The sequence below is a fragment of the Theropithecus gelada genome, chromosome 1, assembly GCF_003255815.1.
Source record: "Theropithecus gelada isolate Dixy chromosome 1, Tgel_1.0, whole genome shotgun sequence".
NCBI lineage: Eukaryota > Metazoa > Chordata > Mammalia > Primates > Cercopithecidae > Theropithecus > Theropithecus gelada.
The window spans coordinates 2,317,747-2,343,867 of NC_037668.1; the positions used below are offsets into that span (position 1 = coordinate 2,317,747).

A 26,121-nucleotide genomic window follows, 5' to 3' on the forward strand; every position below is an offset into this window, starting at 1 on the left:
GTAACTAGAGGGTAAGACCAGACCCATAAATGTTTTATATGCTATATAGATTACTTTAATATTGAGCATTTCAGTGACTAGCAATGTATTGTCCAGGGCTAGGATGGAAATTGCTAGAAACAGGCTCACTCTGCCTCCCAGCATATACTTAGGTATCAATGAATGTGAAACATGTTACCGAGTACCTGACACACTGTGGGCACAGAATACATGCCAATTTCCTTCTACAGAGCCCAACTGGAGCAGCCACTATATTCCTGCAGCTCCTGCAATACTAGAATGGCTCAAATATGAAATTTCTTCTTCCAGTCTCTTGAACAATGACTGCTCGTGGTGAAGGAAGGGCTTCTCACCTTGGTTATCACCTCTTGGTAATAATTCTCCTTTATTAAAACAAACAAACAAAAACAAATAATGCTTTATAGTTTTCTTTTTTCTTTTCTTTCTTTTTTTTTTTTTTTTGGAGGCACAGTCTTCCTCTGTCACCCAGGTTGGAGTGCAGTGGTGCAGTCTCAGCTCACTGCAGCCTCTGCCTCCCAGGTTCAAGCTATTTTCCTGCCTCAGCCTCCTGAGTAGCTGGGATTTCAGGCGCCTGCCACCATGGCTCAAAATGTTACAGAAAGAGTCTCAATCCAGACCCCAAGAGAGGGCTCTTAGATCTCTCACAAGAAAGAATTCAGGGCGAGTCCATAGCGTAATGTGAAAGCAAGTTTATTATGAAAGTCAAAGTATAAAAGAATGGCTACTCCATAGGCAGAGCAGCCCCGACGGCTGCTGGTTGCCCATTTTTATGCTTATTTCTTGATTATATGCTAAACAAGGGGTGGGTTATTCATGCCTCCCCTTTGTAGACCATCTGGGATAACTTCCTGGTGTTGCCATGGCATTTGTAAACTGTCATGGTGCTGGTGGGAGTGTAAAAGCGAGGAGGACTAGCTGTCACTCTCATCGCCATGTTGATTTTGGTGGGTTTGGGCCGGCTTCTTTACTGCAAACTGTTTTATCAGCAGGATCTTTATGATGTGTATCTTGTGCTGACCTCTATCTCATCCTGTGACTAAGAATGCCCTACTCTCCTGGGAATGCAGCCCAGAAGGTCTCAGCCTCATTTTACCCAGCCCCTATTCAAGATGGAGTTGCCCTGGTTCACACACCTCCGACAAAAAGGCAAGTGGGATTATTCTCATTTTACAGATGGGGAAGGAACAAAGAGAAGTGCATGAAGACACTTTACAACTTCTACTCTCTACTGGGTTGTGCTTCTCTCAAAGTTTCCTAGCAAGTTGGAGTAGTGAGCTCTCCAGCTGTGCTTCTGCTCCTTCACATTTGGGATTCTTTTTCCTTCCAGATCTGTATACTCTGTCTTATGCATGCCCCATTCCATTAGTTAGCCATTTCTTTTTCAAAAATTTTTAAATTTGATTTTTTTTGGGGGGCGGGGGTACAGATAGGGTCTCGCTCTGTTGCCCAGGCTGGTCTCAAATTCCTGGGCTCAAACGATCCTCCCACTTCAACTTCTCAAAGTGCTGAGCTTACAGGCGTGAGCCATGTGCCTGGCCTCTCAAAGTTAACCATTTTCTTATTGGCTATTTATCAAATTAGGTTAATCGCAGCTTTACACTATTGAAAACATCATTGCCTGGAATATTATTGTACACCTATCTTTATTTAAATCTGATTATTTCCTTAGAATCTATTACTAGAAGTGGAATTATTGAACCAAAACCTTCCCTGTTCTAAATTTAGCTGAAACATGTTTTTCCCCAGGTGGCACAGCTTATGATAGGCACAGGAAGATAGATAGGAAGAAATAGCAGCGTGGTAGTTTTGGATTATTTAAATTTACAACAAAGACTTTTTAAGCACCTACTAGGTTGGACCTCAGGGAAAATCCCTGGAGAGTTGTATCACAGGGACTTTCTGGACTTGAGCCTGGGGTGTAGAGCAGGCAATATGTAAAGCTGGAGAGACAAAGATAGAGAAAACGCCTTTAAGGATTTCACAGTATAACAACAGATAATAGTAAGAGCTATTATCACACAACACTTCTAAGATGTCTGATGAGTATCTTGAACTTGATGTGTCCAAAACTGAAGTCTTGATCTTTCCTCTAAACCTGTTTTTCTTACTCTTGGGCTTACTTATTTATTAAAGTGATACAGCCATCCACTCAGTTGCCCAAACCTAGATCTAGGGGGTCATTGTTTATTCCCCCCACCCAGCTGATCAGATTCCAGCAAATCCTGTCCCCCTACCTACACAAAATAGAAATATCAACCCAACGCTCCACTCTGGTACAAGTACCATCATCTCCATCTACATGGTCCCCTAACTTGTCTTGCCTTATCCACTCTTGCAACTCTCCAATCCCTTCTCCAAAAGCAGCCAGATTGAACTTGTAAACATCACACCATAACATCTCCGTGGTTAACACCCTCGAATGGTTTTCCATTTCACTTAGAATAAAATTCAAACTCCTTCCCACTGCCTTCAAGGCCCTGCATTCTTCTGGTCCCTGCATTATCATTATATGGCTCTCATCAACTACTATCCCTCCCTTGGCTCACTCAATTCCAGACACTCTAACATCAGGGCTTTTGCATTTAGCCGTTTCCTCTGTCTGTGTGCCCTTCCTGGAACTTTGCAGTGCTTCTCCTCACTTCTTTCAGAACTCATCTAAAATCACACCCTCAGGCCTTCCCTGGGCAGCATGCTTGTATTATAGCCACATTCTCCGCCTCCACCAACCCGTCCCCCACCCCACTGCCACCTTTTAACCTCTTAATTTTTGTTTCTTCTAACAAAGATTCTCTTCTTTGACCAAAACTCTAGTCAGGCTCCTGTTAGTCCTCTGCCTGACTAGGCCTAACCCTTTGGGCTTCCCTTTCTGTCCTTGTTGAATCCAGTTTGTGCAAGAACTCTCCACTCTTGGCGTCCTAGTCCATTTTTTGTTGCTGTAACAGAACACCAAAGAGGGTAATTTATAAAGTAAGGAAAGTTATTTTTTGCAGTTCTGGAGCCTGGGGAGCCTAAAGTCGAGGGGTTGCATCTGGTGAGGGCTTTCTTTTTTTTTTTTTTTTTTTTTTTTTTTTTTTTTTTGAGACTGAGTCTGGCTCTGTCGCCCAGGCTGGAGTGCAGTGGCCGGATCTCAGCTCACTGCAAGCTCCGCCTCCCGGGTTTATGCCATTCTCCTGCCTCAGCCTCCGGAGTAGCTGGGACCACAGGCGCCCGCCACCTCGCCCGGCTAGTTTTTTGTATTTTTTAGTAGAGACGGGGTTTCACCGTGTTAGCCAGGATGGTCTCGATCTCCTGACCTTGTGATCCGCCCGTCTCAGCCTCCCAAAGTGCTGGGATTACAGGCTTGAGCCACCGCGCCCGGCTGAGGGCTTTCTTAAACTGCATGGTAGAGAGCCTCTCACGATGAGAGAGCAAGAGCATGTGTGCCAGCTCAGATCACTCGTCTTCTTCTTATAAAGCCACCAGTCCCATCACAGGGGCCCTACTCTGATGATTTTATCTAATCTTAGTTACCCCTTCAAGGCTCCACCTCCAAATACTATCAACATATGAACTTTAGGATTGAGTTTCCAACGTATGGAATTTGGGGGACACAGTCAAACCATAGCACTCGGTATCTGACCACCCTCAACATCTTAGCACCCTGTCCTGCTTTCAGCAATAATCCTGTTAAGTCAGTTTAGCAAGAAACTTCTTATCCTTGATGTTTCTCTTAGTAGTTTTTGTCAGGCCTCTGAGCCCAAGCCAAGCCATCGCATCCCCTGTGACTTGCACATATACGCCCAGATGGCCTGAAGTAACTGAAGAATCACAAAAAACGTGAAAAAGGCCCTGCCCCGCCTTAACTGATGACATTCCACCCCAAAAGAAGTGAAAATGGTCAGTCCTTGCCTTAAGCGATGACATTATCTTGTGCCTGGCTCATCTTGGCTCAAAAAGCTCCCCCACTGAGCACCTTTTGACTCCCACTCCTGCCCGCCAGAGAACAACCCCCCTTTGACTGCAATTTTCCTTTACCTACCCAAATCCTGTAAAACGACCCCACCCTTATCTCCCTTCGCTGACTCTCTTTTCAGACTCAGCCCGCCTGCACCCAGGTGAAATAAACAGCCATGTTGCTCACACAAAGCCTGTTTGGTGGTCTCTTCACAGGGTCGGGCATGACAGTTTTCTGTCCACTGACCGTCATCCTGCTCTTTGGTTATAAATCTCCACTGTTTCTTGTTGGAGTCAGAGTTGAGTCTAATTCCTCTTCTTCACTGCAAGGTCTGGTTGTAGTGGTCCCTGTAACTATCACCATGGGCTCTCTTACACAAAGTCTGCCTTACCATCTTTAATTAGTGCCGTGAACAAATTTTCCTTTAACACTTTTTAGCATTTATTTCTCTATATTTGTCTATTGTTTGTCTGACTCACCAAGCACTGTTACGTACCATGACTGCAGACACTTGTTCATCATTTTATCCCACTGCTTGGTGCACAGGAGACATTTATCAAATGTTTGTTGAATGATTAGCACTTGTCACAACTGCAACTCTGTGAAGACTAGGATCCTATCCATTTTGTTCATTACAAAATTCCGCCTAAGCCTTGAACAAGGCTATCAGTGATAAGTGCAAAGCGATTTAGAGGAAGGAGGGGTAACTAAACTTGAAGCAGCTCAGGGAAGCCTCACAGATAAAATTACTTCTAAACTGAAACTGAAAGTTAGGAGGAAAACTAAAAAGATCAACAACGGAAGGGCTGCAGACAGAATATCGGGAGGTGTTGGTCAACCAAGATGGCTTCTGACACTGGCCGCCACACTTAATATGGCGGCCAGGGACATTTCCTCGAGAAAATCACGCGAGACTTGCATCGCGGCGGTTGTCCCCGAGTCAACCTGGGGGTGTGGAGCAGCCAAGATGGAGCCGGCAGCCGGCGGTCCGGGCCCACTGATCGTGAACAACAAGCAGCCACAGCCTCCGCCACCTCCGCCGCCGGCAACCGCACAGCCACCACCCGGGGCACCGCGGGCCGGCGCGGGCCTCCTTCCTGGGGGCAAAGCCCGGGAGTTCAACCGCAACCAGCGCAAAGACTCGGAGGTCAGGAGCTTCGGGGGGCGAGGCTCGCACCCGGGCGGGCGGCGTCGGGGGTCCCGGGCCCGAAGCCACTGTCGGGACCAGGTTGGGCTTCCCAGAGGGCTCGGTAGAGCCCGGCCGAGAACTGTCAGTATACAGCGAAAGGAGCAGGAAGCGAGGCTCGCAGCTCCTGGGGTCGAGGGCATGTAGCTGGGGTCCTTGCTAGAGCTCCGCCGCCCGGGAGAGCTTCCCGGAGCCGGCAACTGCTGGTTTGCTCCCCTGGGCCCCGGCTGTGGGCGTGGCCTCGAGGCCCCAGCCCCTGGGGAAGCCTCCTTCGCCCCAGCTCGGGGCTAAAGAGTCGGGGGTCTGGGTGCACTCCAGGGCGCTGGGCGGCCGCGCCCCCAACCTAATCATCTCGGGCCTCTGCCCCTGGCACGCGGGCGCCAGCTCCTGGGTCCTGCCGCGTACAGAGGAAGGCGCTTGTGGGCAGGAAAGGTACCGGCGAGGATCTAGAAGGCAGTTAGAGCCGGACCGAGCTAATTATCACTGAGAGTATTGCGCTGCCGTAGATTCCGAGAGTAGGAGGGGGAAACATGCCCTGTTCTGACCTGAGCCAGATCAGGCCGTGGGGTTGACAGTGCCTGTGGTGGGTGTTGTGCCCAGTGCGCCTGCTACTGAACTGTTAAAGATGAGAAATAGACATTTTAAGCATCCGTTAGGACCCAGCATTCATTCGTCTCGCCAGTGAGCCGTTCCTGCCGTTCTGGAGATGGCATAGTCTGGAGCTGACTAGTAACCTCACCCCAAGTTAAAGAATTCCTCCCACTACCTCCCTTTGCAGAATTCATGAATGAGGATACTCATGTCGCGGCGTTTTAGGGCTTCTTAATCAGCAGGTTCCCAGAGCACTTTTTTTTCTTTTTTCTTTTTTTTTTTTTTTTTGAGACGGAGTCTCGCTCTGTCACCCAGGCTGGAGTGCAGTGGCCAGATCTCAGCTCACTGCAAGCTCCGCCTCCCGGGTTTACGCCATTCTCCTGCCTCAGCCTCCCGAGTAGCTGGGACTAGAGGCGCCCACCACCTCACCCGGCTAGTTTTTTGTATTTTTTAGTAGAGACGGGGTTTCACCGTGTTAGCCAGGATGGTCTCGATCTCCTGACCTCGTGATCCGCCCGTCTCGGCCTCCCAAAGTGCTGGGATTACAGGCTTGAGCCACCGCGCCCGGCCAGAAGCTTTTATTTTTTGTTAGCAAGCCTAAACCCCTGAGAAAACATGTCAACAATTGGCAAGCCCGAAGTAGACGTAATTTGAGCTTGGAGTGAATTCTTTGAAAAAACAATGACACTGACCTTTTAGGAGCCCTTGCATGGTGGGATGATGGACATCAGTGGTAACTACTCAGTTTTTCAAGTGTGGAAGGTTACAAAAGTGGAGGGGGGTGAACCTACCTTCATCATGAGAGGAGTTATTTTGAAAAATGGTTTAAAATTTGTCTGAGTAGCTATGAATGGTCAAATACCCTTTGACGAATTTTAATTTCTCTTTTTACCTTTTAATTTCCACATAGCGGACGGGTCCAGTGGCTCAGGCCTGTAATCCCAGCACTTGGGGAGGCCGAGGCGGGCGGACCACCTGAGGTCAGGAGTTCCAGACCAGCCTGGCCAATGTGGTGAAACCCCATCTCTACTAAAAGTACAAAAATTAGCCAGGCGTGGTGGCTGGTGCCTGTAATCCCAGCTACTCAGGAGCCTGAGACAGGAGAATTGCTTGAACCTGGGAGGCGGAGGTTTGCAGTGAGCCGAGATTGCACCATTGCACTCCAGCCTAGGTGACAAGACTGAAACTCTCCCCCTCTCAAAAAAAAAAAAATTTCCACATAGACTCATTACATGAAAGACCAGTCAAATAGACACATTTAAGCAGAGACCTATCTAAATCCATTTCTTTAGAGAGGCTGCCGGGCGCGGTGGCTCAAGCCTGTAATCCCAGCACTTTGGGAGGCCGAGACGGGCGGATCACGAGGTCAGGAGATCGAGACCATCCTGGCTAACACAGTGAAACCCCGTCTCTACTAAAAAAATACAAAAAACTAGCCGGGCGTGGTGGCGGGCGCCTGTAGTCCCAGCTACTCAGGAGGCTAAGGCAGGAGAATGGCGTAAACCCGGGAGGCGCAGCTTGCAGTGAGCTGAGATCCGGCCACTGCACTTCAGCTTGGGCAACAGAGTGAGACTCCAGTCTCAAAAAAAAAAAGAGGCTGATGCCGTGATCTTTCTTTAGTCATACCTGAAATCGGTAGTTTGGGAGCCTGATCAGTGAATGCCTGGAGGAGAGGGAGGCTGACATTTGATGAGAGCCCACTGTGTACTACATAATTTTGATTAGTCCTTAAAAATCTTCAGAGTAGATTTTCATCATTGCCATTCAATGAGTGAAGAAACTGAAGCTCAATAACTTGTCAAAGTGTACACTGTGTTGTCTCTGAACACAATGTGGAGTTCTTGTTTGTGGGTATGTTTTTTGTTTTGCTTTGTTTTGTTTTGAGACAGAATCTCCCTCTGTCTCCCAAGCTGGAGTGTAGTGGCGTGATCTTGGCTCACTGCAACCTGTACCTCTGGGGCTCAAGCGATTATCCTGCGTTAGCCTCCCCAGTAGCTGGGACTACAGGCACGCCCCACCATGCCTGGCAAATTTTTATGTTTTTATTAGAGATGAGGTTTTACCATGTTGGCCAGGCTGGTTTCAAACTCCTGACCTCAAATGACCCGCCCACCTCGGCCTCCCAAAGTGCTAGAATTACAGGCGTGAGCCACCTCGTCTGGCCATTTGTGGGTATGTCATTTTGTGGCTGGTCTTTGTCTTCCCAGGTAGATTGTAATTAAACCTAAGGACTTTACCTATTTGTTTCTCACTTCTCTCTTCCCAGTAGAAGCCTTCCAAGATGGTGTGTTCTCAGTAATCACCTATTTCCAACAGGAAAAAGATTGTCTTTGTCACGTTCTCTCTTATATGTGGGAGGGAAGTTGATCTGTTTGGCGGTGGCCTTCTTTGTCAGTTCTCACTGAAATTTGAGACAAAGGCGGGGAAAGCTGAGGGTTTCAATACTCATTTTTGTCCTGAGCTGTTGACAGCTCACTAGCCAGAAAGAAGTTAAGACTTCTGGAATCTTAGCATCACATGGAATGGTCATTTATTGCACAAAATACATAGAAACCTTGTATTTGTTCATTTAACAAATATGTGAGTATAAACCATTCATTCATTCACTTATTCATGCTAAGTACTATGCTGGACCTTGTGAAATCATTGGTAAGCTAAATGGATGATGTTCTTGTTCTCAGGGAACTTGCAGTCTTGTGGAAAGGCAGACACTAAACTCATCCTATAATGATAAGTTATGATATGATAAGTGCTCTGAAGGAAAGGTATAGGATACTCTGAGAGGTTTTAGGAAACAAAATATGAAAAAACATCAGAAAAGTGGAGGCACTGGTGTCCTGTAACAACAGCATCTCGAAGCATGTGTTTCTTTGACAAACAGCATGATCCTTTTTCCTAAAGCTCTCTCCTCTTGTCAGCAGGGCTATTCGGAGTCACCAGACCTGGAGTTTGAGTATGCTGACACAGACAAGTGGGCTGCAGAGCTCTCGGGTAAGGCAGGGACCTTTGTGTTATTTGGGGGTAGTTTTTTCCTTATTGGTCTTTAAGAAAATTAAGAATGAATATCATTTAGGGCTTCATTGCTTTCCCTAGTTAGTTCTATCAGATAGATATATGTGTGTGTGTGTATATGTGTATATATGTAAATATAGTACATATATGTATACGTATATATGTGTGTATATGTGTGTATATATGTGTGTGTGTATATGTATATGTGTATGTATATATGTATATATATGACATGTTAGTTATTTGATTCAAGCCTTGTGTATCTTATAACTTTGTGTTGTCCTTTACTTTTATGAAGCTGACTAGAGCCCAGTCCCATTGTGAGACAGTGATGTTCCTTGGCTATCCACTGTGACCCTGATAGTGGCTCTCCTCCAGCAATGGGTCATGAGGGATGCCTGCATCTGTGCCCATCTGCTGCTGCCACTGCCACTCTCGTGTAATGCGAGGTCGGTGTAAGCTGCTTCTCCAGCCTCTGTAATACATGTCCTGCTCAAGAGGTAGCAGCCACTTGAGAGGCGCATCCCAGGTGGCCGTCAGCCCTGGCATGGCATGGTGGGATGGATGCACATCAGACAAGAAGTGTCCAGATGGCATTCTGGCACTCTGGTTCTCTCTATTGTGCACATTAGAGAACTAAGATCCCCTTCATAATTAGAGAGCTTATTCCAGGAGTCATTATGACTCAGGGCCAGAGTTGAGAGCGGAAGCAAATGCCTTGCCTTCTCTGCACATGTGAGACTTGGTGTGCAATGCAGACATGGAACCAATGGTGATGAGACTTTGTTCCAACAGAGCTTTACAGCTACACGGAAGGGCCAGAATTCCTGATGAATCGAAAATGCTTTGAGGAGGACTTCCGGATCCATGGTGAGATGATTTCCCCCACTTCTTGCTTCCTTTGCCCTGCATGATGAGAGCTGCAGGTTTCCTTTAGGCATCTGAATGACCTGAGTCATCCTTGAACGGCCTGAGAAGCCTGCTGAACCCTGATGGTTCAAAGCCAGATACATGTAGAGTGGGCTTGTGGCACATCCGTGGGGGCTTTTCAGAATGTGCAGATTGGGGGAGAAAAAAAAATTCATGTGATTAAAATTGCGCCCAAAATACCAGCGTTTCAGTTTGGAAATCAAATTCATAGGGCAGCAGTATGATCTTACCACTTACATAGGGGGTAACTTGTCTTTCTGGTCCTATGGCAGTCCTGAAATTGGTGAGTTAACATGGGTCCATGCCATTGTGAATATTTTTCTAGGCTCAGGTGTAACTGGTTTCTTGCCCTGCAGTGACAGACAAGAAGTGGACTGAGCTGGACACCAACCAGCACCGGACCCATGCCATGAGGCTCCTGGATGGCTTGGAAGTCACTGCCAGGGAGAAGAGACTTAAAGTGGCTCGAGCAATTCTCTATGTTGCTCAAGGTATTGAGTGGACCTCCCCAGGATTCCCTAGCACCTCTGCCCACTCAGATGCAGGGAGGGGCTAAGTGAACTGAATTGAACCCTGTGTTGCAGGCACGTTTGGGGAGTGCAGCTCGGAGGCAGAGGTGCAGTCCTGGATGCGCTACAACATCTTTCTCCTCCTGGAGGTGGGCACGTTCAATGCTCTGGTGGAGCTTCTGAACATGGAAATAGAGTGAGCATTTTTGAGAGGCTGAGTAGGGAAGGGGAGGCTGGGGTGGGAAGGGGGACACAGCTTGCAGAACTAACTGGCTTTGAGAGGGTTAAATGGGCCACATGGGGCAGAAAGTCTGGTCCCAGGCTGTGTTCTGACCACCTGGGTTGAATAATGGAGTTGGTCACTTACACCTTGAAGATTAATGGAGACTAATGACAGGTCCCTGCAGCTCCCTGATGCCAGAATTTTTACACCAGACAGTGTAGGCCCTACCCCGGCTTTGCGGGGCTGCTCCTCAGAAGGAGACTCCTCACTTTAAGCTCTCTTTTGAACCTGTAGACTCTGCTGTGTTCACCCTGCAGTTCCCCGCTTGGCAGGAGGCCAGGCACAAGACTGACACATGGGCTCAACCAGTGCCTGGCCTTGCCTGTGTCACCTTTGTCCAGTGGACAGGTCAGCTGCTGCTCATCTAAGGATAACGCCATCAATGATAATAGCTAAGACCACTCACTGAGTGCCTGTGTGTCCCGGGCATTGTTCTCAGGATATTACAGGTGCTAATTCATGTTAAGGATATAGGTACTGCTATCATCCCCATTTTACAGATGAGGAAACTAAGGCACAGTTAGAGCCAGGATTCAAACTGTGGCAGTCCAGTGCATGACTGGGTTTTTTTTGCTTGTTTGTCTTTTGTTTTTTGTTTTTTGTTTTTTTTTTTTGAGAGTCTTGTTCTGTTGCCCAGGCTGGAGTGCAGTGGCGCAAACTTGGCTCACTGCAACCTCCACCTCCTGGCTTCAAGCAATTCAAGCAATTCTCCGGCCTCGGCCTCCTGAGTAGCTGGGATTACAGGTGCCCGCCACCACACCTGGCTAATTTTTGTATTTTTAGTAGAGATGGGGTTTCGCCATGTTGGCCAGGCTGGTCTCAAACTCTTGACCTCAGGTGATCCACCCGCCTCGGCTTCCCAAATGGTGTTGGGATTACAGGCGTGAGCCACCGTGCCCAGCCATGGCCTGGGTTCTTAGCCATCGTATCCTGTGGCTTCTTGTGCAGTCCAAGCGTGTATCACAGGATTTTGTGTCCCCATTGGTCAGTACTTGTCAGGGACGTCACTTATCTTCCTTCTTGGAGGAAGATGCTGACTCTCAAAATCTCCTGCAGCAACAGTGCCGCCTGCAGCAGTGCTGTGAGGAAGCCCGCCATCTCCCTGGCTGACAGCACAGACCTCAGGTGAGGCGAGCAGGAAGCCTGGGCTTCCGAGTGTTAGTCAGAGATGAGATCAGAGCAGGGTGTGGGAGGCTGGCTGTGGGTGTCCTTGCTGTGTGTGCTTCTGTACACGTCATCTGCACGTTTGGTGGGCTCACTGTGAATGCTTAGTAGGAACTGCTGAGGGCTCATCCTAGGTGGGGCTCTGGGTTGAGACTCCCAAAGGCAATCCAGGGTCAGGTGACTTAGAGCCACAGCTAAGTGTGGGCCTCCTACTCACACTGTTACTCAGGACCCAGCTGTGGGTGTTTTGTATTTGGGTGAAACACTTGATAATGTTCCCAGGGCTCCCGCCGCCTTGTGTACACAGCTTGATCCTCATCTTCACTGGGTTAGACCCGACAGCTTCCTAATGTTTCATAGCTGCCTAGGAGCTCACAGCAACTGCTGAACACCAAGATCACCCTTCAGTTTTTGAAGGTTGAAATCTGGCTCTTTTTATGAATTTGGAAGTTTTTAGACTAGGTGGTTGTAGTGTTCCCTCCTAGGTGTTAGGATCCCTGGGTGTCACCTCTCAGCTCCTGCTTTCCACTTGCTTATCAAAAACCCTGTTTTTGTTCTCGCTGTGACCCCGTTCTGCTTTGACCCTATAGCTCACTACCATCTCTGGTGCTTTTCTTTTCAGGAAGCTTAGGGCGGTAAATGCTTTTGGCCATTCTTGTTCATATTCATTTATTCAGCTACCATTTATTAATATTAAGCCCCTGCTTTGTGTAAGCACTTTGTTAGACACTAGGATGCTCCTTTGACCCCCCCCCACTGTCCTACTTCATTGTGAGCTGGCTCTTGTCCTCAGGGTCCTGCTCAACATCATGTACCTGATAGTGGAGACCGTTCACCAGGAGTGTGAGGGTGACAAGGCTGAGTGGAGGACCATGCGGCAGACCTTCAGAGCTGAACTGGGTAGGACCCTGGAGATCCTCTCTAGAGGCCCTGCCTGGAAGCTGAGGCGGAAGGCTTTGGGAGGGTCCTGATACCTTTGTGTCACCTCCAGGCTCCCCGCTGTACAACAGTGAGCCGTTTGCCATCATGCTGTTTGGGATGGTGACCAAATTTTGCAGTGGTCACGCCCCTCACTTCCCCATGAAGAAAGTTCTCTTGCTGCTCTGGAAGACAGTATTGGTGAGCACCTCCTTGGAGGAGAACTCAGGTGCTAGGGGATGGGCAGTAAGGAGACTGTTCCTTGAATATCCTTTTGAATATTGAATTATGTGACTATAAAACTGCTTTGGTAAAAAAAAAATTATTTAAAAAGCACTAAAAGGAGATGACAAAGTAAGTGCCACTATTGTCCCATTGCAGCCAATGAGGACATAGGCCTTGAGTCAGACTGTTGGCTCCCTGACTCCTGGAAGATGTTTTCTGTCATAGAACAGCTCTCCCCCAGACAAGCTGCCTCTCAGCAAGCAGCTCTGGACCTGGAGTTTGTAAAGGGATTTAAGGCAAAGTTAAAGCTGGTGTAATTGGGGCCCTGGTAGGATGTCACTTGAAGGGGCAAGCGTGAGCCCTGAGCTAGCCTCCATTTTCTTCAGGGTATGGTGTCAACCTGACTCTGTGTCTAGGTAGGGAGGGACTGGGTGCCAGCGTGGGCTGTCCGGCACACTGGGCTTTGGAGCATTGTTAGCAGCCAGGCCATGCCAGGAGGCCTTCCCAGGAGGAGTGGCATGGGGGAGGCAGTGGAGGTGAGTTGGGCCTCTGTTACACTGGGGCTCATCCTTCCTTTCAGAATGGGTCAGCTCTGGAGCCAGGGCTCAGTAAGTGTAGGATTTCTTGAGTCATTGACGCATTTTTATCTTGGCCACACATCCTGTTCTTCACAAAGCCTTGCTAAGGCCAGAGAGGAAAGCTGCACTGCTCAGAAACAGCAAAACTAAGCAATCTAAAATTGCTGCATGGTGCTGGGGTTTCTGTTTCTTGGGAGATGTTTAGATGAAGCTTTTTTTTTCTTTTAAATTTGAGCAACCAACTGTATTTCCAGTTTGACTTGGAAAGACTCGCATGTACAACTCGTGAAACATGAGTCTCACCAACTTTTCTAGGAACTTGCAGGGTTAGGCTCTTTGCTTTTTAAATGAAGAGTATGTCATAGGTGCAGAGTTAGTGTATCTGCACTAGGGTCAGTCAGCCTGCATCTCTACTCTTTCCTTGTTCCTTTTTCTCCTTTCCCTTGCGGATGTCGCGGAATTCTCCTCGGGAGTGGCTTCAGTCCGTTGTTCCGAGGTTGCCTGGGTCTCTATAAAGACGTGGGTCATGATGTGATGGGTGCTTCTGAGCCCAACACAATGGTCAGGGACCAGCCCTGTGGACACGTTGACTCTGGCTCTGCTTCCCTGTCTGTGATGCAGTGCACGCTGGGCGGCTTTGAGGAGCTGCAGAGCATGAAGGCTGAGAAGCGCAGCATCCTGGGCCTCCCCCCACTTCCTGAGGACAGCATCAAAGTGATTCGCAACATGAGGGCAGCCTCTCCACCAGCATCTGCTTCAGACTTGATTGAGCAGCAGCAGAAACGGGGCCGCCGAGAGCACAAGGTGAGGATGACAGAGGTCCCTGTGACTCCTGAGGGCCCTCAAGGTGTATGCTTGCAGCAGCACAGTCCTTGGAGGAGCAGGGCTGCTGGAAATGATCTCTGATCAACCAGTCAGAATCATGCCTCCACGGCAAGGACACTTTGTCCCCAGCTCTGGTCCAGTTTATGGTGGGTGCTCAGCACGTGGTGCTTTTGAGGGACTGGAGCAAGAAGTACTTGATGGTTTGGCCCCCGTCTTGACTCCCCTCTGGTTTTTCCACTGTTCCTGCCTCTACCTGACACCCCTGTGCGCTGTGTCTCCTCCAGCCGCACTTCCCTAGTCTGCATCCTCAATTGGCTCTTGTCTCATCTCACTTCCCTGGTTTCAGGCTCTGATAAAGCAGGACAACCTAGATGCCTTCAACGAGCGGGATCCCTACAAGGCTGATGACTCTCGAGAAGAGGAAGAGGAGAATGATGATGACAACAGTCTGGAGGGGGAGACGTTCCCCCTGGAACGAGATGAAGTGATGCCTCCCCCACTACAGCACCCACAGACTGACAGGCTGACCTGCCCCAAAGGGCTCCCCTGGGCTCCCAAGGTCAGGTGAGTCTCAGACCTCCAGAGCACTCATAGCTCCTGAGGCCAGAGCCCTCACACCCTCAGGCCTGCCGCCTGGCCTGCGTCACCGTGTGTGGTCCTCTGCAGGGCAGGCTGACAGTGGCTCTGGGATGAGGCTCTCTTAAAGCGCCTGGTGCTGTCCTGAGGGTCTCAGGGAGGCTAGCCTTGCTGGTCTCACACAACATGGCCCCCATGTGGCTACTGAGTCAGTAATTGGAGTTAGCTCTTGGTTAGACGTGCTAGTGAAGGGGGATAGGAAACAAAAACAAAAGCATTTAAGCAAACATGTCCCCACCCCTCCCGGGGTTGTATATGATTTTTAAGGGAAAAATGATAGATTAAGAGTTTCTTTAGAGCCATAATGAAAATGTTTGAGATATATGTGGGTACATTGATGGATGGAAAGGTACCTGGAGATATATAAATGGTGTCTGTTTGATAGGCAGCAACTTAAGAAATAGATGAACATGTGAGAGGATATAGAAGTCACTTTCTTGATCCAGGTAAAGCCTCAGTTTTCAGTGATCTGTGAAGGGAATGCAAAACAGATCATCAGAAAATGCAAGGTATGCTGATTGTTTGGGATAGGAAAATGTGACCTACATGAAAAATCAGTAGCCTGTAGCTTTAATTGTTTAACAAAGTTTTAGTATTTAAGAAAGTCTGTTGACAAACTTGTTCATACTATGTGAATAAAGTATGTTTTTAAGTTTAATGTATCTCTTTAATTTTATGAATAAACTAGTTAACATGTAATATATTTCCAGGTTATTGATCCAGCAAAATTATAAGAAACATTAAAATACTCTGAAAATTTCTATTTTTTCCCTTTTTTGAAAGAGAAAAACAGTTGTGGGAGACTTTTTCTTCTCCTGGCTTCACAGTTTCTGGATGCTCTATGTTTTTGTTAACTGTAACACTTTGAAATAGCATTTGCTAAAAACCTTTTTCTCTCTCTTTTTTTGGGGGATGTGGCAGAGAGAAAGATATTGAGATGTTCCTCGAGTCCAGCCGCAGCAAATTTATAGGTTACACACTAGGCAGGTGAGTAGAAGCCAAGTTCATTTTGCTGTTAGCTCTCCCAGCCTTTGGTGTTTGGGATCCCAGGTGAATTAATGTCGAGGCTCAACACAGGGCCTTCTTTATTCTCCAGTGACACGAACACAGTGGTGGGGCTGCCCAGGCCGATCCACGAAAGCATCAAGACTCTGAAACAGGTGAGTGGCTTTGGGTGAGCATTTGGCTTGTTTGGTCCGAAGTGAGTAAAGTGAAACCAGCCTGTAGGGAGAAGCCTTTTAAGACTGTTGTCCGCCTGCAAGAACCTGGGGTAGAGGCCAGGGTGGACTTTGGAATAACTTTGCAAACAGTCTTTCATAAGTTTTGCTTGTTTTATTATAAGTTTTACTTGTTTTAGCTGAGCTTTTGTTTGGGACTGACTGGAAAGTCTTTAAAGATTGTATTACCTGACCACTGGGCACCAAGGCATACGCCTGTAGTCCCAGCTACTGAAGAGGCTGATGCAGGAGGACTGTTTGAGCACAGGAGATCAAGGCTACAGTGAGCTATGATCATGCTCCTGCACTCTAGCCTGGGCCACAGAGTGAGACCTGGATTCTTTAAAAAAAAAAAAAAAAAAAAAAAAAAGGATTATATTACTTGACAGTTGTTGGAATTCTACAGAGCTCAATAAATAACCCTCCTTTTCCTTGCCCACGTTCTCAGGCAGTTGAAATAGAGGAGTAGGCAGATGGAGATTGTAATGCCAACTTTATAGCTCATAGAGCCGTGGAGAATGAGGCTTAAGAACGTAGCAGTAGTGTCCTAATACATTGTTCCAGAATTAGGCAGAGATACCTACCAGTCCCAGGCAGTGCGGGCAGGAGAAGAGAGCACAGACTCTCAGCAGGCAGACAGGTTCTAAAGGGAAAAGAGAAGGGTGGAGCCAAGGCTGCCCTGTGTCCCCTCCCATACTCTCTGATCAGAGAAGGGAGCAGTGAGTGTCTGGATGGGGCAGAGAGAGATGAGGGGTGTTTGGCAAACCTCTGTCCCTCCACATAGGAGAGAACATTAAGAGTGGGGAAGAAGGTTGAGCGTGGTGGCTCAAGCCTGTAATCCCAGCACTTTGGGAGGCCGAGACGGCAGATCACGAGGTCAGGAGATCGAGACCATCCTGGCTAACACGGTGAAACCCCGTCTCTACTAAAAAATACAAAACAACTAGCCGGGCAAGGTGGCAGGCACCTGTAGTCCCAGCTACATGGGAGGCTGAGGCAGGAGAATGGCATAAACCCGGGAGGCAGGGCTTGCAGTGAGCTGAGATCCAGCCACTGCACTTCAGCCTGGGCAACAGAGCAAGACTCCGTCTCAAAAAAAAAAAAAAAAAAAGAGTGGGGAAGAGGCATCTCCCCTAACAGCTGTCTGGAGTGAAACTGTTGATATGTTTTGAAATATATTTTTGGAATTGGTAGTACTAAGTGGTCTCTCTGCAGCTAGGCATTTTGAGTATTTGATTTTGCTTTCAGTTTTTCTCCTGTCACTGTAGCTATCTGAAAGCCTGTTTCCCTCCTTTAATGTACTTTTTTTTATCTACTGTGGGCTTCCTACTCTAGTTGCAAGAGGAAGAGGCCCATTTAGAAAAATATTTTGGGGCCAGGCATGGTGGCTGAATTCTACAATCCCAGCACTTTGAGAGGCCGAGGTGGGTGGATCACCTAAGGTCAGGAGTTCAAGACCAGCCTCACCAACATGGCAAAACCCCATCTCTACTAAAAATACAAAAATTAGCCGGGCATGGTGGTGCACGCCTATAGTCCCAGCTATTTGGGAGGCTGGGGCAGGAGAATTGCTTGAACCTGGGAGGCAGAGGTTACAGTGAGCCAAGATCATGCCACTGCAGTCCAGTCTGGGCAATAGAGGAAGACTCTATCTCAAAAAAAAAAAAAAAAAAGAAAAGAAAAAGAAAAATGTTTGGGTTTGGGATTTTAGTTAGGGATTTTTGTGGTGACTTATCCTCTTTCAGAAGACTGAAGACAAATGTGTGGGGCTTTTGCTAGAGTGCAGGGAGTTTGGCCAGAGAATGTTTTCCCCAGCCCTTCTTTTCCCATCTCTCCCTCCAGCACAAGTACACGTCGATTGCAGAGGTCCAGGCGCAGATGGAGGAGGAGTACCTCCGCTCCCCTCTCTCAGGGGTAAGTTGGAGGTCCTCTTCAGCCACCAGGATCCCCAGCTCTTCCCAGGCATTGTGCTGAGATTAGACCACAAGGTTGCCAGGCCCTGCCCTCAAAGAACTCCCAGTCCACCTCCCAGTGCAGAGGGTGACACAGGTCTAGTGCAGGGTTAAGAATACAGACTGAGTCAGGAACCTGCCTCTTATGCCTGGATCTACCACTTTGTGGATGACAACTTAAGCCAGTTACTGGGTGTCTCTACGCTTTATTTCCTTGTCTGTGAAATAGGAATAATAATACCTTTATAGGGTTATTATAATAAGAATGAACTGAGTTATTACAAGTAAAACGCTTGGCACATTGTGTTCAGGGTTTGCTGTTATCATTAACATCATTATGTACATCACTGTCTACAGGTTTTCCTCCAGCCAGCTAGCAAGCTGGCTCAGGAGATTGTATTCTGGGCTGGGGTTTTATGCTTGTACCCATTATGTTAAAAGGGAGAAGAAGAAGTTGAGCAAGTCCCTGCAGAAACCCTCTACCAAGGCTTGCTCCCCAGCCTGCCTCAGTATATGGTGAGTGGCGCTTGCAGTGGGACCCTCCCACTACAGTGGCCTTAGAGTGGGCCCTGCCCTCCTCCTGCCACCTGTGGACCAACAGAAGGACTGCTCAGAGCTTAATTTTGGCCCTGGGCTCTCAGACCTGTGTCTGAATGGTCTACTCTTCCCAGATTGCCCTCCTGAAGATCCTGTTGGCTGCAGCACCCACCTCAAAAGCTAAAACAGACTCAATCAACATCCTAGCGGATGTCTTGCCTGAGGAGATGCCGTGAGTATCGTTCTGTGAATGGAGCAGGTGGGGCAGAAGATAGATGGAGAAGGGCAAACGTTTTCCTCTTGTCAGGTTGGTTGTTATTGGCCCAGCTTCTCTACAGGTTAAATGTAGGTATTTTTGACTCAAAAAAAAAGGAAACTACTAGATTTTTTTTTTTTTTTTTTTTTTTTTTTTTTTTTTTTTTGAGACGGAGTCTTGCTCTGTCACCCAGGCTGGAGTGCTGTGGCCGGATCTCAGCTCACTGCAAGCTCCGCCTCCCGGGTTCCCGCCATTCTCCTGCCTCAGCCTCCGGAGTAGCTGGGACTACAGGCGCCCGCCACCTCGCCCGGCTAGTTTTTTTGTATTTTTTAGTAGAGACGGGGTTTCACCGTGTTCACCAGGATGGTCTCGATCTCCTGACCTCGTGATCCGCCCGTCTCGGCCTCCCAAAGTGCTGGGATTACAGGCTTGAGCCACCGCGCCCGGCCGAAACTACTAGATTAAAGAGTTTCACTGGTTAGGGAGATGGCTTGGTCCTGTTGGCTTGGATTCTAGTGTAGACTCTGCCACTGAGCGAACTCCTGAGTGAATTGGGGAAAGTAATTTCCTCCTCTGTAAAATGAATGGGGCCACCCTGGACATTTCCCCAAAGCCGCCCTCTCCAAAGCCGCCCTCTCCAGCTGTGATCGGGACACCGGGATAAGGAGGGTTAGCTTGTAGACAGCTTGCCAGCAATAGCTGAACCTGTGCCAGGTATAGAGACGTCCCTTTTCGCCAGTAAGCGGACACACAGAATGCTGGAAAATGGCTCAGGGTGATAGAGTGAGATTCTTCAGAGCTCTTCTGCGCTGGGCCCTGTACTCGTTTTTCATGTGAGAGTACAGATTGAGATCATGTTCTACTTTGAGAAGGACCTGGACCTTGACCTGATCTCCTGCCTGCCTGGGCCGCCAGCCCTGAGTCCAGCTCCTGGGTGGCTGTGGCCCTGAAGTATGGCAGTGATGGCCAGGTGAAGGAGGAGGCAGGAATTGGCTAATACCAGAGGGAGAATCACAGAACACTAGGCCATCATGTGATGATCCTTGGAAAAAAGGTTCTAGAGTCATACTATATATTTGATTCATGGATTTCTCTTATAAGGAGGAATTCCTTTTATAAAGATGTACAGTGAGTCCTGAATTAAGAAACTGATGTAACTCAGTGCTTCCTAAATTTATCTGACTCCAAAACCCTTTTTTCCATGACATGAAATTTGCCAATATCCTGGTATTCCACAGAACACATTTTGGAGAACTCAGGTTAATACGGCAGCAGAAGCTTAGGGGAGATCTTGGAAAGGAGAAGAAGTTCATTTTTAGAGGAAAGGCAGAGAAGCAGACTAAGAATGTATTTGAGGGCATCATGGGGAAGGAATAAATTGTGCCAGGCTACATTGCTTGGGAGGTGGATGGGGGAGCCCGGGCTGACTTCTGAGATGTCCATGGGGTGAGTGGGGAGGTGGGAGTCTTTGCCCAGGGAGGCTCAGGAGTCCATCTTTTCTGTGGGCACCTAGAAAGGAGGTACTGCACATGCTGGTGGCTTACCCAGGCAATTATGTTTCCAGCACCACAGTGTTGCAGAGCATGAAGCTGGGGGTGGACGTAAACCGCCACAAAGAGGTCATTGTTAAGGCCATTTCTGCTGTCCTGCTGCTGCTGCTCAAGCACTTTAAGTTGAACCATGTCTACCAGGTACCCGCAGGGCTTTCCCTCCTGTCCTGTGGGCTGGGGCCTTGGGCACTGCTGCTCCTTCAGCCCACAAGAACGGGGGCCTTGGCCTTTGACACGCTTGAACTCTGCATGAATGTTCTAAGACATGGCCCTCCAGCCAAGGCCTTTCATCCCTGGAGGAAAGAAGGCAAGGTCCCAAGGGCCACGCCTTTTTTTTTTCTTCCCCTGTTGGCTTCAGTTTGAATACATGGCCCAGCACCTGGTGTTTGCCAACTGCATTCCTTTGATCCTAAAGTTCTTCAATCAAAACATCATGTCCTACATCACCGCTAAGAACAGGTGACGAGGGCCAGGGACCGTGAAGGGGCGGGTATGGTCAGACAGCAGAGTTCCCAGCTGGTATTTCCCACTGCCTCCGTTTTTCCAGCATCTACGAATCAGCGCTCTGCAAGGCATCAGGACACAAAGATAAATGAGACATGGCCCCTGCCTGTGGAGAGCCCAGTGTGTCAAATCTGAGTCTAGCTAGTCGTGCCCCAGGTGACTTGGCCTGTACCTGGGCAGGAGGGTTTTCATCCCGGGATCTAGTACTTTCTTCCCTGTCCCTTTTGTACTTTTTTTTTTTTGAGGAGACCATGGGCTGCTTGCTCTCTGTAAGGGGCTCGGTCATGTGCCCTGTAATGCCCTATCTGCTGACTCTTAGCCCCTGCTGTTGGCCTGGTGCCAGCTATAGTTGACATTACTTGCTCGTCAGTGTGATATACCACAGGGCGCTGGCCAGACCCTGTCTCCAGAAAGGCTTGGCATCAATTAGTTGCCCTGAGCGATCTCCTCCCCCGCCCCGCATTGATGGCTATGGGGGAAGCTGTGAGGGTCTCTGCCCCTTACAAGATCAACCAGCTGGCCCTCTGGCTACAGGAGTGCCTTACAAGTTCCCTTGTAGCAGATATTTCCTCGTCTTATAGCTGGGGAAACGGGTGGGACAGACCAGGTAGATTCCTACTTCTGCTCCAACAAGTGAGGGAGGAAGGCTGGGAACTGGCTCAGGCACAGCTGCTCCACTAGGCCCTGGGCCTTTGCTTATGGTGGGCACCTGGATCCTCTCCCCTCTGCAGCATTTCTGTCCTGGATTACCCTCACTGCGTGGTGCATGAGCTGCCAGAGCTGACTGCGGAGAGTCTGGTGAGTGGCTGGGCTCTCCTCGGCTGTCCCTTTGGCACCTGGGTTAGTGAGTAGAGAGCCTGCCTACCCCAACACCACAGGAATAGAGGTGTCTCCCACAGGCGAAGTCACTGTGGAGTGCCCGGCTTTTAGGGCACTGTAAGTGTACAGAAGGGCCAGGAGGAGGGCTCTTGCAGAGCAGAGAGATTTGGATTTAGGGATTTGTCAGGGAGTGTGATCTTCAGGGGCTGCTGATCCAGAGCTCACCTTGTAGAGGGCTTCTCTCCCTCAACACTGGACTCAGCACTAGGAGCCCTGGGGCAGCCCAAGGCCGCAGCTCCCAGTATCACGGTTCATGTTTCCTTCAGGAAAAGTCTGGGGAGCCTCCCTCTTCCCCTAGTCCCTGCCAGCTTCTGGGACGGAGTCCTGGGGCTGCTCTGAGAGCAGGGGGTTCCTGGTAGAGGCCTGAAGACCCGGCTCTTCTAAGATCATGTGTGAGGGACTTTTGGAAACTGCTGCACACACTGCAGCCGTGAGGGCTGATTGTTCCTGGGTTTACCCTGCAGGAAGCAGGTGACAGTAACCAGTTTTGCTGGAGGAACCTCTTTTCTTGTATCAATCTGCTTCGGATCTTGAACAAGCTGACAAAGTGGAAGCATTCAAGGACAATGGTAAGTGAGTCAGTGCGTTCAGCAGGCTTGGAACTTGGAGCTCAAAGAAGAGTGCTGGGCGCAGGGAGTCCCTAGGGTGGGGCTCACTGTGCCTTCTCACTTAACTTTGCTGTAGCCGTATCCTTGCATTTTATGGGCCAGTTCCCAGTTCCTTGATGACTTTGATGAGTTGAACTGGAAGCTGAAAGAGGCCCAGTCATGCACTAAAACAAATCTACACTTATAGAAGAGCTTTTTCCATGTCATCTTAATCTTGATTGGTTACATAACCAGGGTTCTGAGGATCTTCCTTAACTCTGGGTCTGAGGATACCTTTGGGGTGGGGAGGTCCTTGAATCCTCTGATAACTATGTGTACATGTACACAGGAATGTTTCTGGAAAGAATCCATAGCTTTCTTCAGATTCCAAAGTGACCCTTAGTTAGGGTGACCAGCCATCCTGGTTTGCCTGGAACTCTACTGGTTTTAGCATTTGAAGTCCAATGTATTAGGAAACGCTTCAGTCCAAGGGAAACTGGGAAGGTTTGTCACCTTAACTTCCAAAGGGTTAAGCAGCAGCGTGACCAGGGCTGTATGCATTTATTTCTGTCTTCAGCTTGGGCTGCTTGCTTGTTTCCCTTCCCAGATGCTGGTGGTGTTCAAGTCAGCCCCCATCTTGAAGCGGGCCCTAAAGGTGAAACAAGCCATGATGCAGCTCTACGTGCTGAAGCTGCTCAAGGTACAGACCAAATACTTGGGGCGGCAGTGGCGAAAGAGCAACATGAAGACCATGTCTGCCATCTACCAGAAGGTGCGGCATCGGCTCAATGACGACTGGGCCTACGGCAACGGTGAGGCTCTGCACTCAGTCACATTTGGGTGGGAGTGTGTCGGGAAAGGTGACATCTTCCACTCCCTGCCCGTGGTGCTCAGGTGCTTCTCTGCCCTGAGCTTCCCACCAAGGAACAGGAAGGAGCCCAGCTTCTGCTTTTGTAGCATCAGGATGGGCACTCTAGGAAGGACTTTGAGAAGCTACCCAGGCTTGGCATCTGCGATCATCCCCATCTCTCCCTGTACCTCCAAGTCATTCCTTTTCTAGAAATTGTCATAACACTATGTCCCCTCTTTTCATCCCCATTTTGGCCACCTAAACTTTTACAGCTCTTGACTGGCTTCCCTGCCTCTAGTTCCTTCCCCTCCATCAGTGTCTCAGATTTCCCTAGTGATCCTTTTTTACTTTAATTTTTTTCAAAGATGGGGCCTGTTTCAAAGATGGGGCTCTGTTGGCCCAGGCTGGAGTGTGGTCTCGGCTCACCATAACATCTGCCTCCTTAGTCTCCCGAGTAGCTGGACCACAGGCACATTCCACTGTGCCCACCTAATTGTATCTTTTTTGTAGAGACAGGGTTTCATCATGTTTCCTAGGGTGTTTTTTTGTTTCTTTTTTTTTTTGAGACAGAGATTCTGTCACCCAGGCTGGTTTGCACTGGCACGGTCTCAGCTCACTGCAACCTCCGCCCCCCGAGTTTAAGCAATTCTCCCCCCTCAGCCTCCCAACTAGCTGGGACTACAGCTGGACTCCACCATGTCCAGCTAATTTTTATATTTTTTGTAGAGATGGGGTTTCACCATGTCAGCCAGGCTGGTCTCGAGTTCCTGGCCTCAAGTGATCCACCCGCCTCGGCCTCCCAAAGTGCTGGGATCACAGGCGTGAGCCACTGTGCCTATCCTTCTCAGGTGGTTCTTGAACTCCTGGGTTCAAGGGATCCACCTGCCTTGGCCTCCCAAAGTGTTGGGATTACAGGCATGAGCCACCGCGCCCGGCACCCCAGTGAATCTTTTCAACATGTAGCTTCTGTGCTGTTACCTCCCTGAGTAAAATCCTTCATTAGCTTCCTGTTTCCCTTAGAATTAGATTCAGACTCAAGCATGAGGCTCCCTTGTCCTTTTTCATTCTCCTCCTCTGTAATCTGACCCAGCTTCCTTTTCAACCTCGTTACCTGCTGTCAGTCCAGCCTTCATCATACCCAGAGCTCCAGGCACGAGGAGTGCTTAGTCCCCTAACATAGCTGTGTGGTTCCCACTGCTAGGGCCTCCACAGACACTCTTCCTCCACCTGCAGGGTCTCCCCTGCCCGCCTGGGCTGCTCTGTGTGGGTGTGTTGCCACATTGTTGCGTTTCTGGAGTATACCACCATGGCTAAATGACTGTGTCTGTACTCTCAGTGCCTTGTGAATGTGTGCAGGCCCACGGTGGCACACGGTACCTGGTCAGGGAGTTGAGAGAGAATGAGCAAATGAGAGGATTTCCAGGTTCCTCCCTCTGACCCCAGAGAGCTAGGGAGGTTGCCACTTTGAGAGAAATGTGTTGTACACATGGCTCTCCCTCTCTGGGTCTACATAATCTCTACAGTATAAGCCTCTTTGTCGGTACTTCTGTCTTTTCTGCTTGTACTTGACTCTCCTTTGGATCTAGGAAGGAATTCCTAGAGCTCGGAGGTATCCTGCTCCTAGTTGACACTCCATATTCCTGGCCAGGCCCCTGAGCTGCAGTGAGTCCATGGGGAGCTGCTACAGGGCGTGGCTCCTAACTGTGTTCTTCCTGCTTTGTCTCAGATCTTGATGCCCGGCCTTGGGATTTCCAGGCAGAGGAGTGTGCCCTCCGTGCCAACATTGAACGCTTCAACGCCCGGCGCTATGACCGGGCCCACAGCAACCCCGACTTCCTGCCAGTGGACAACTGCCTGCAGAGTGTCCTGGGCCAACGGGTGGACCTCCCTGAGGACTTTCAGATGAACTATGACCTCTGGTTAGAAAGGGAGGTCTTCTCCAAGCCCATTTCCTGGGAAGAGCTGCTGCAGTAAGGCTGTTGGTTAGGGGACTGAAACAGAGAGAGGAGGATCTCAAGGTACCTGCAGGACTGTCCTAGTTCATGGCTGCAGTGCTCCCATTCCCCACCAGGTGGCAGCACAGCCCCACTGTGTCTTCTGCAGTCCGTCCTGGGCTTGGATGAGCCCAGCTTTACCTCCTATTGGTTCCCAGGGTCCAGCTCAGAAGCAGTCATCTCTGCCTGGGATCCATTCTTCCTTTATTTCTCCCACCCTCCTCTCTTGGACATGGTTGGTTTTGGCTCATTTCACAATCAGCCCAAGGCTGGGAAAGCTGGAATGGGATGGGAACCCCTCCACAGCACATCTAAATTTCAGGGGTCATGCTGATGCCTCCTGAGACACACAAATCCTTGCTTTGTCAGCTTGCAAAGGAGGAGAGTTTAGGATTAGGGCCAGGGCCAAAAAAAAAATACAACGGTGTCTTGGTTGTGCTCTGGGGTGGGGGTGGGGGGTTTCTGTTGTTATTCCAGCCTCCTGCTATGTTATATGCAGAAGTAATTGCAGAGGCTCCTGCAGCTGCCTCAACACTTTGATTTTGGACAGGGACAAGGTAGGAAGAGAAGCTTCCCTTAACCAGAGAGGCCATTTTTCCTTTTGGCTTTGGAGGGCCTGTAAATACCTATATATAATTCTGTGTGTATTATCCTGTGTCATGTTGGGGTTTTTAATGTGTTTGTGTATTCTGTTTACATTAAAAATAAGCAAAAATCATTCCCGTTGGCTTGTCTATGGGAAATATGGCCTCTACATGTCTCCTCCACGTCTAGAAAGTGTTTTTTTCTGCTAGCATTGCTGGTCACTGCTTGTCTTGCCAAGCTGCCTGCCTTTCCCATCCTGGGGGAAGAGAAGAGGGAGTTGGCATTTATCCAGTGTAAATTAACCCCACAGTAATCTGGGATTACTCTCACCCAACTCCAGGGCACTATCAAGGTTACTTTACTGAGACATTGTCCTGCACCCCTGGGTTTGCTGTAAT

General features: G+C 48.9%; 1 protein-coding gene across 2 annotated transcripts; it reads left to right on the forward strand.

The window, feature by feature from the left end:
• Positions 1 to 1,113: 1,113 nt before the first annotated feature.
• Positions 1,114 to 25,854, forward strand: STRIP1 (striatin interacting protein 1). 2 transcript variants are annotated; one of them, XM_025401186.1, is made up of 21 exons: positions 1,114 to 1,171; positions 8,651 to 8,723; positions 9,540 to 9,614; positions 10,031 to 10,165; positions 10,259 to 10,379; positions 11,523 to 11,591; positions 12,424 to 12,530; positions 12,622 to 12,749; positions 13,973 to 14,155; positions 14,523 to 14,740; positions 15,734 to 15,799; positions 15,909 to 15,972; positions 17,872 to 17,943; positions 18,423 to 18,497; positions 18,653 to 18,750; positions 20,339 to 20,465; positions 20,683 to 20,783; positions 21,560 to 21,626; positions 22,172 to 22,276; positions 22,902 to 23,106; positions 24,871 to 25,854. In XM_025401186.1, the coding sequence occupies exons 3-21, from the start codon at positions 9,575 to 9,577 to the stop codon at positions 25,116 to 25,118; spliced, it is 2,229 nt and encodes a 742-aa protein (XP_025256971.1). In that variant the 5' UTR covers positions 1,114 to 1,171; positions 8,651 to 8,723; positions 9,540 to 9,574; the 3' UTR covers positions 25,119 to 25,854. The 2 variants fall into 2 exon arrangements, with proteins under 2 accessions (XP_025256971.1, XP_025256964.1); XM_025401179.1 differs by lacking the exon at positions 1,114 to 1,171 and adding an exon at positions 4,892 to 5,102 and having other exon boundaries at positions 8,654 to 8,723.
• Positions 25,855 to 26,121: the final 267 nt, after the last annotated feature.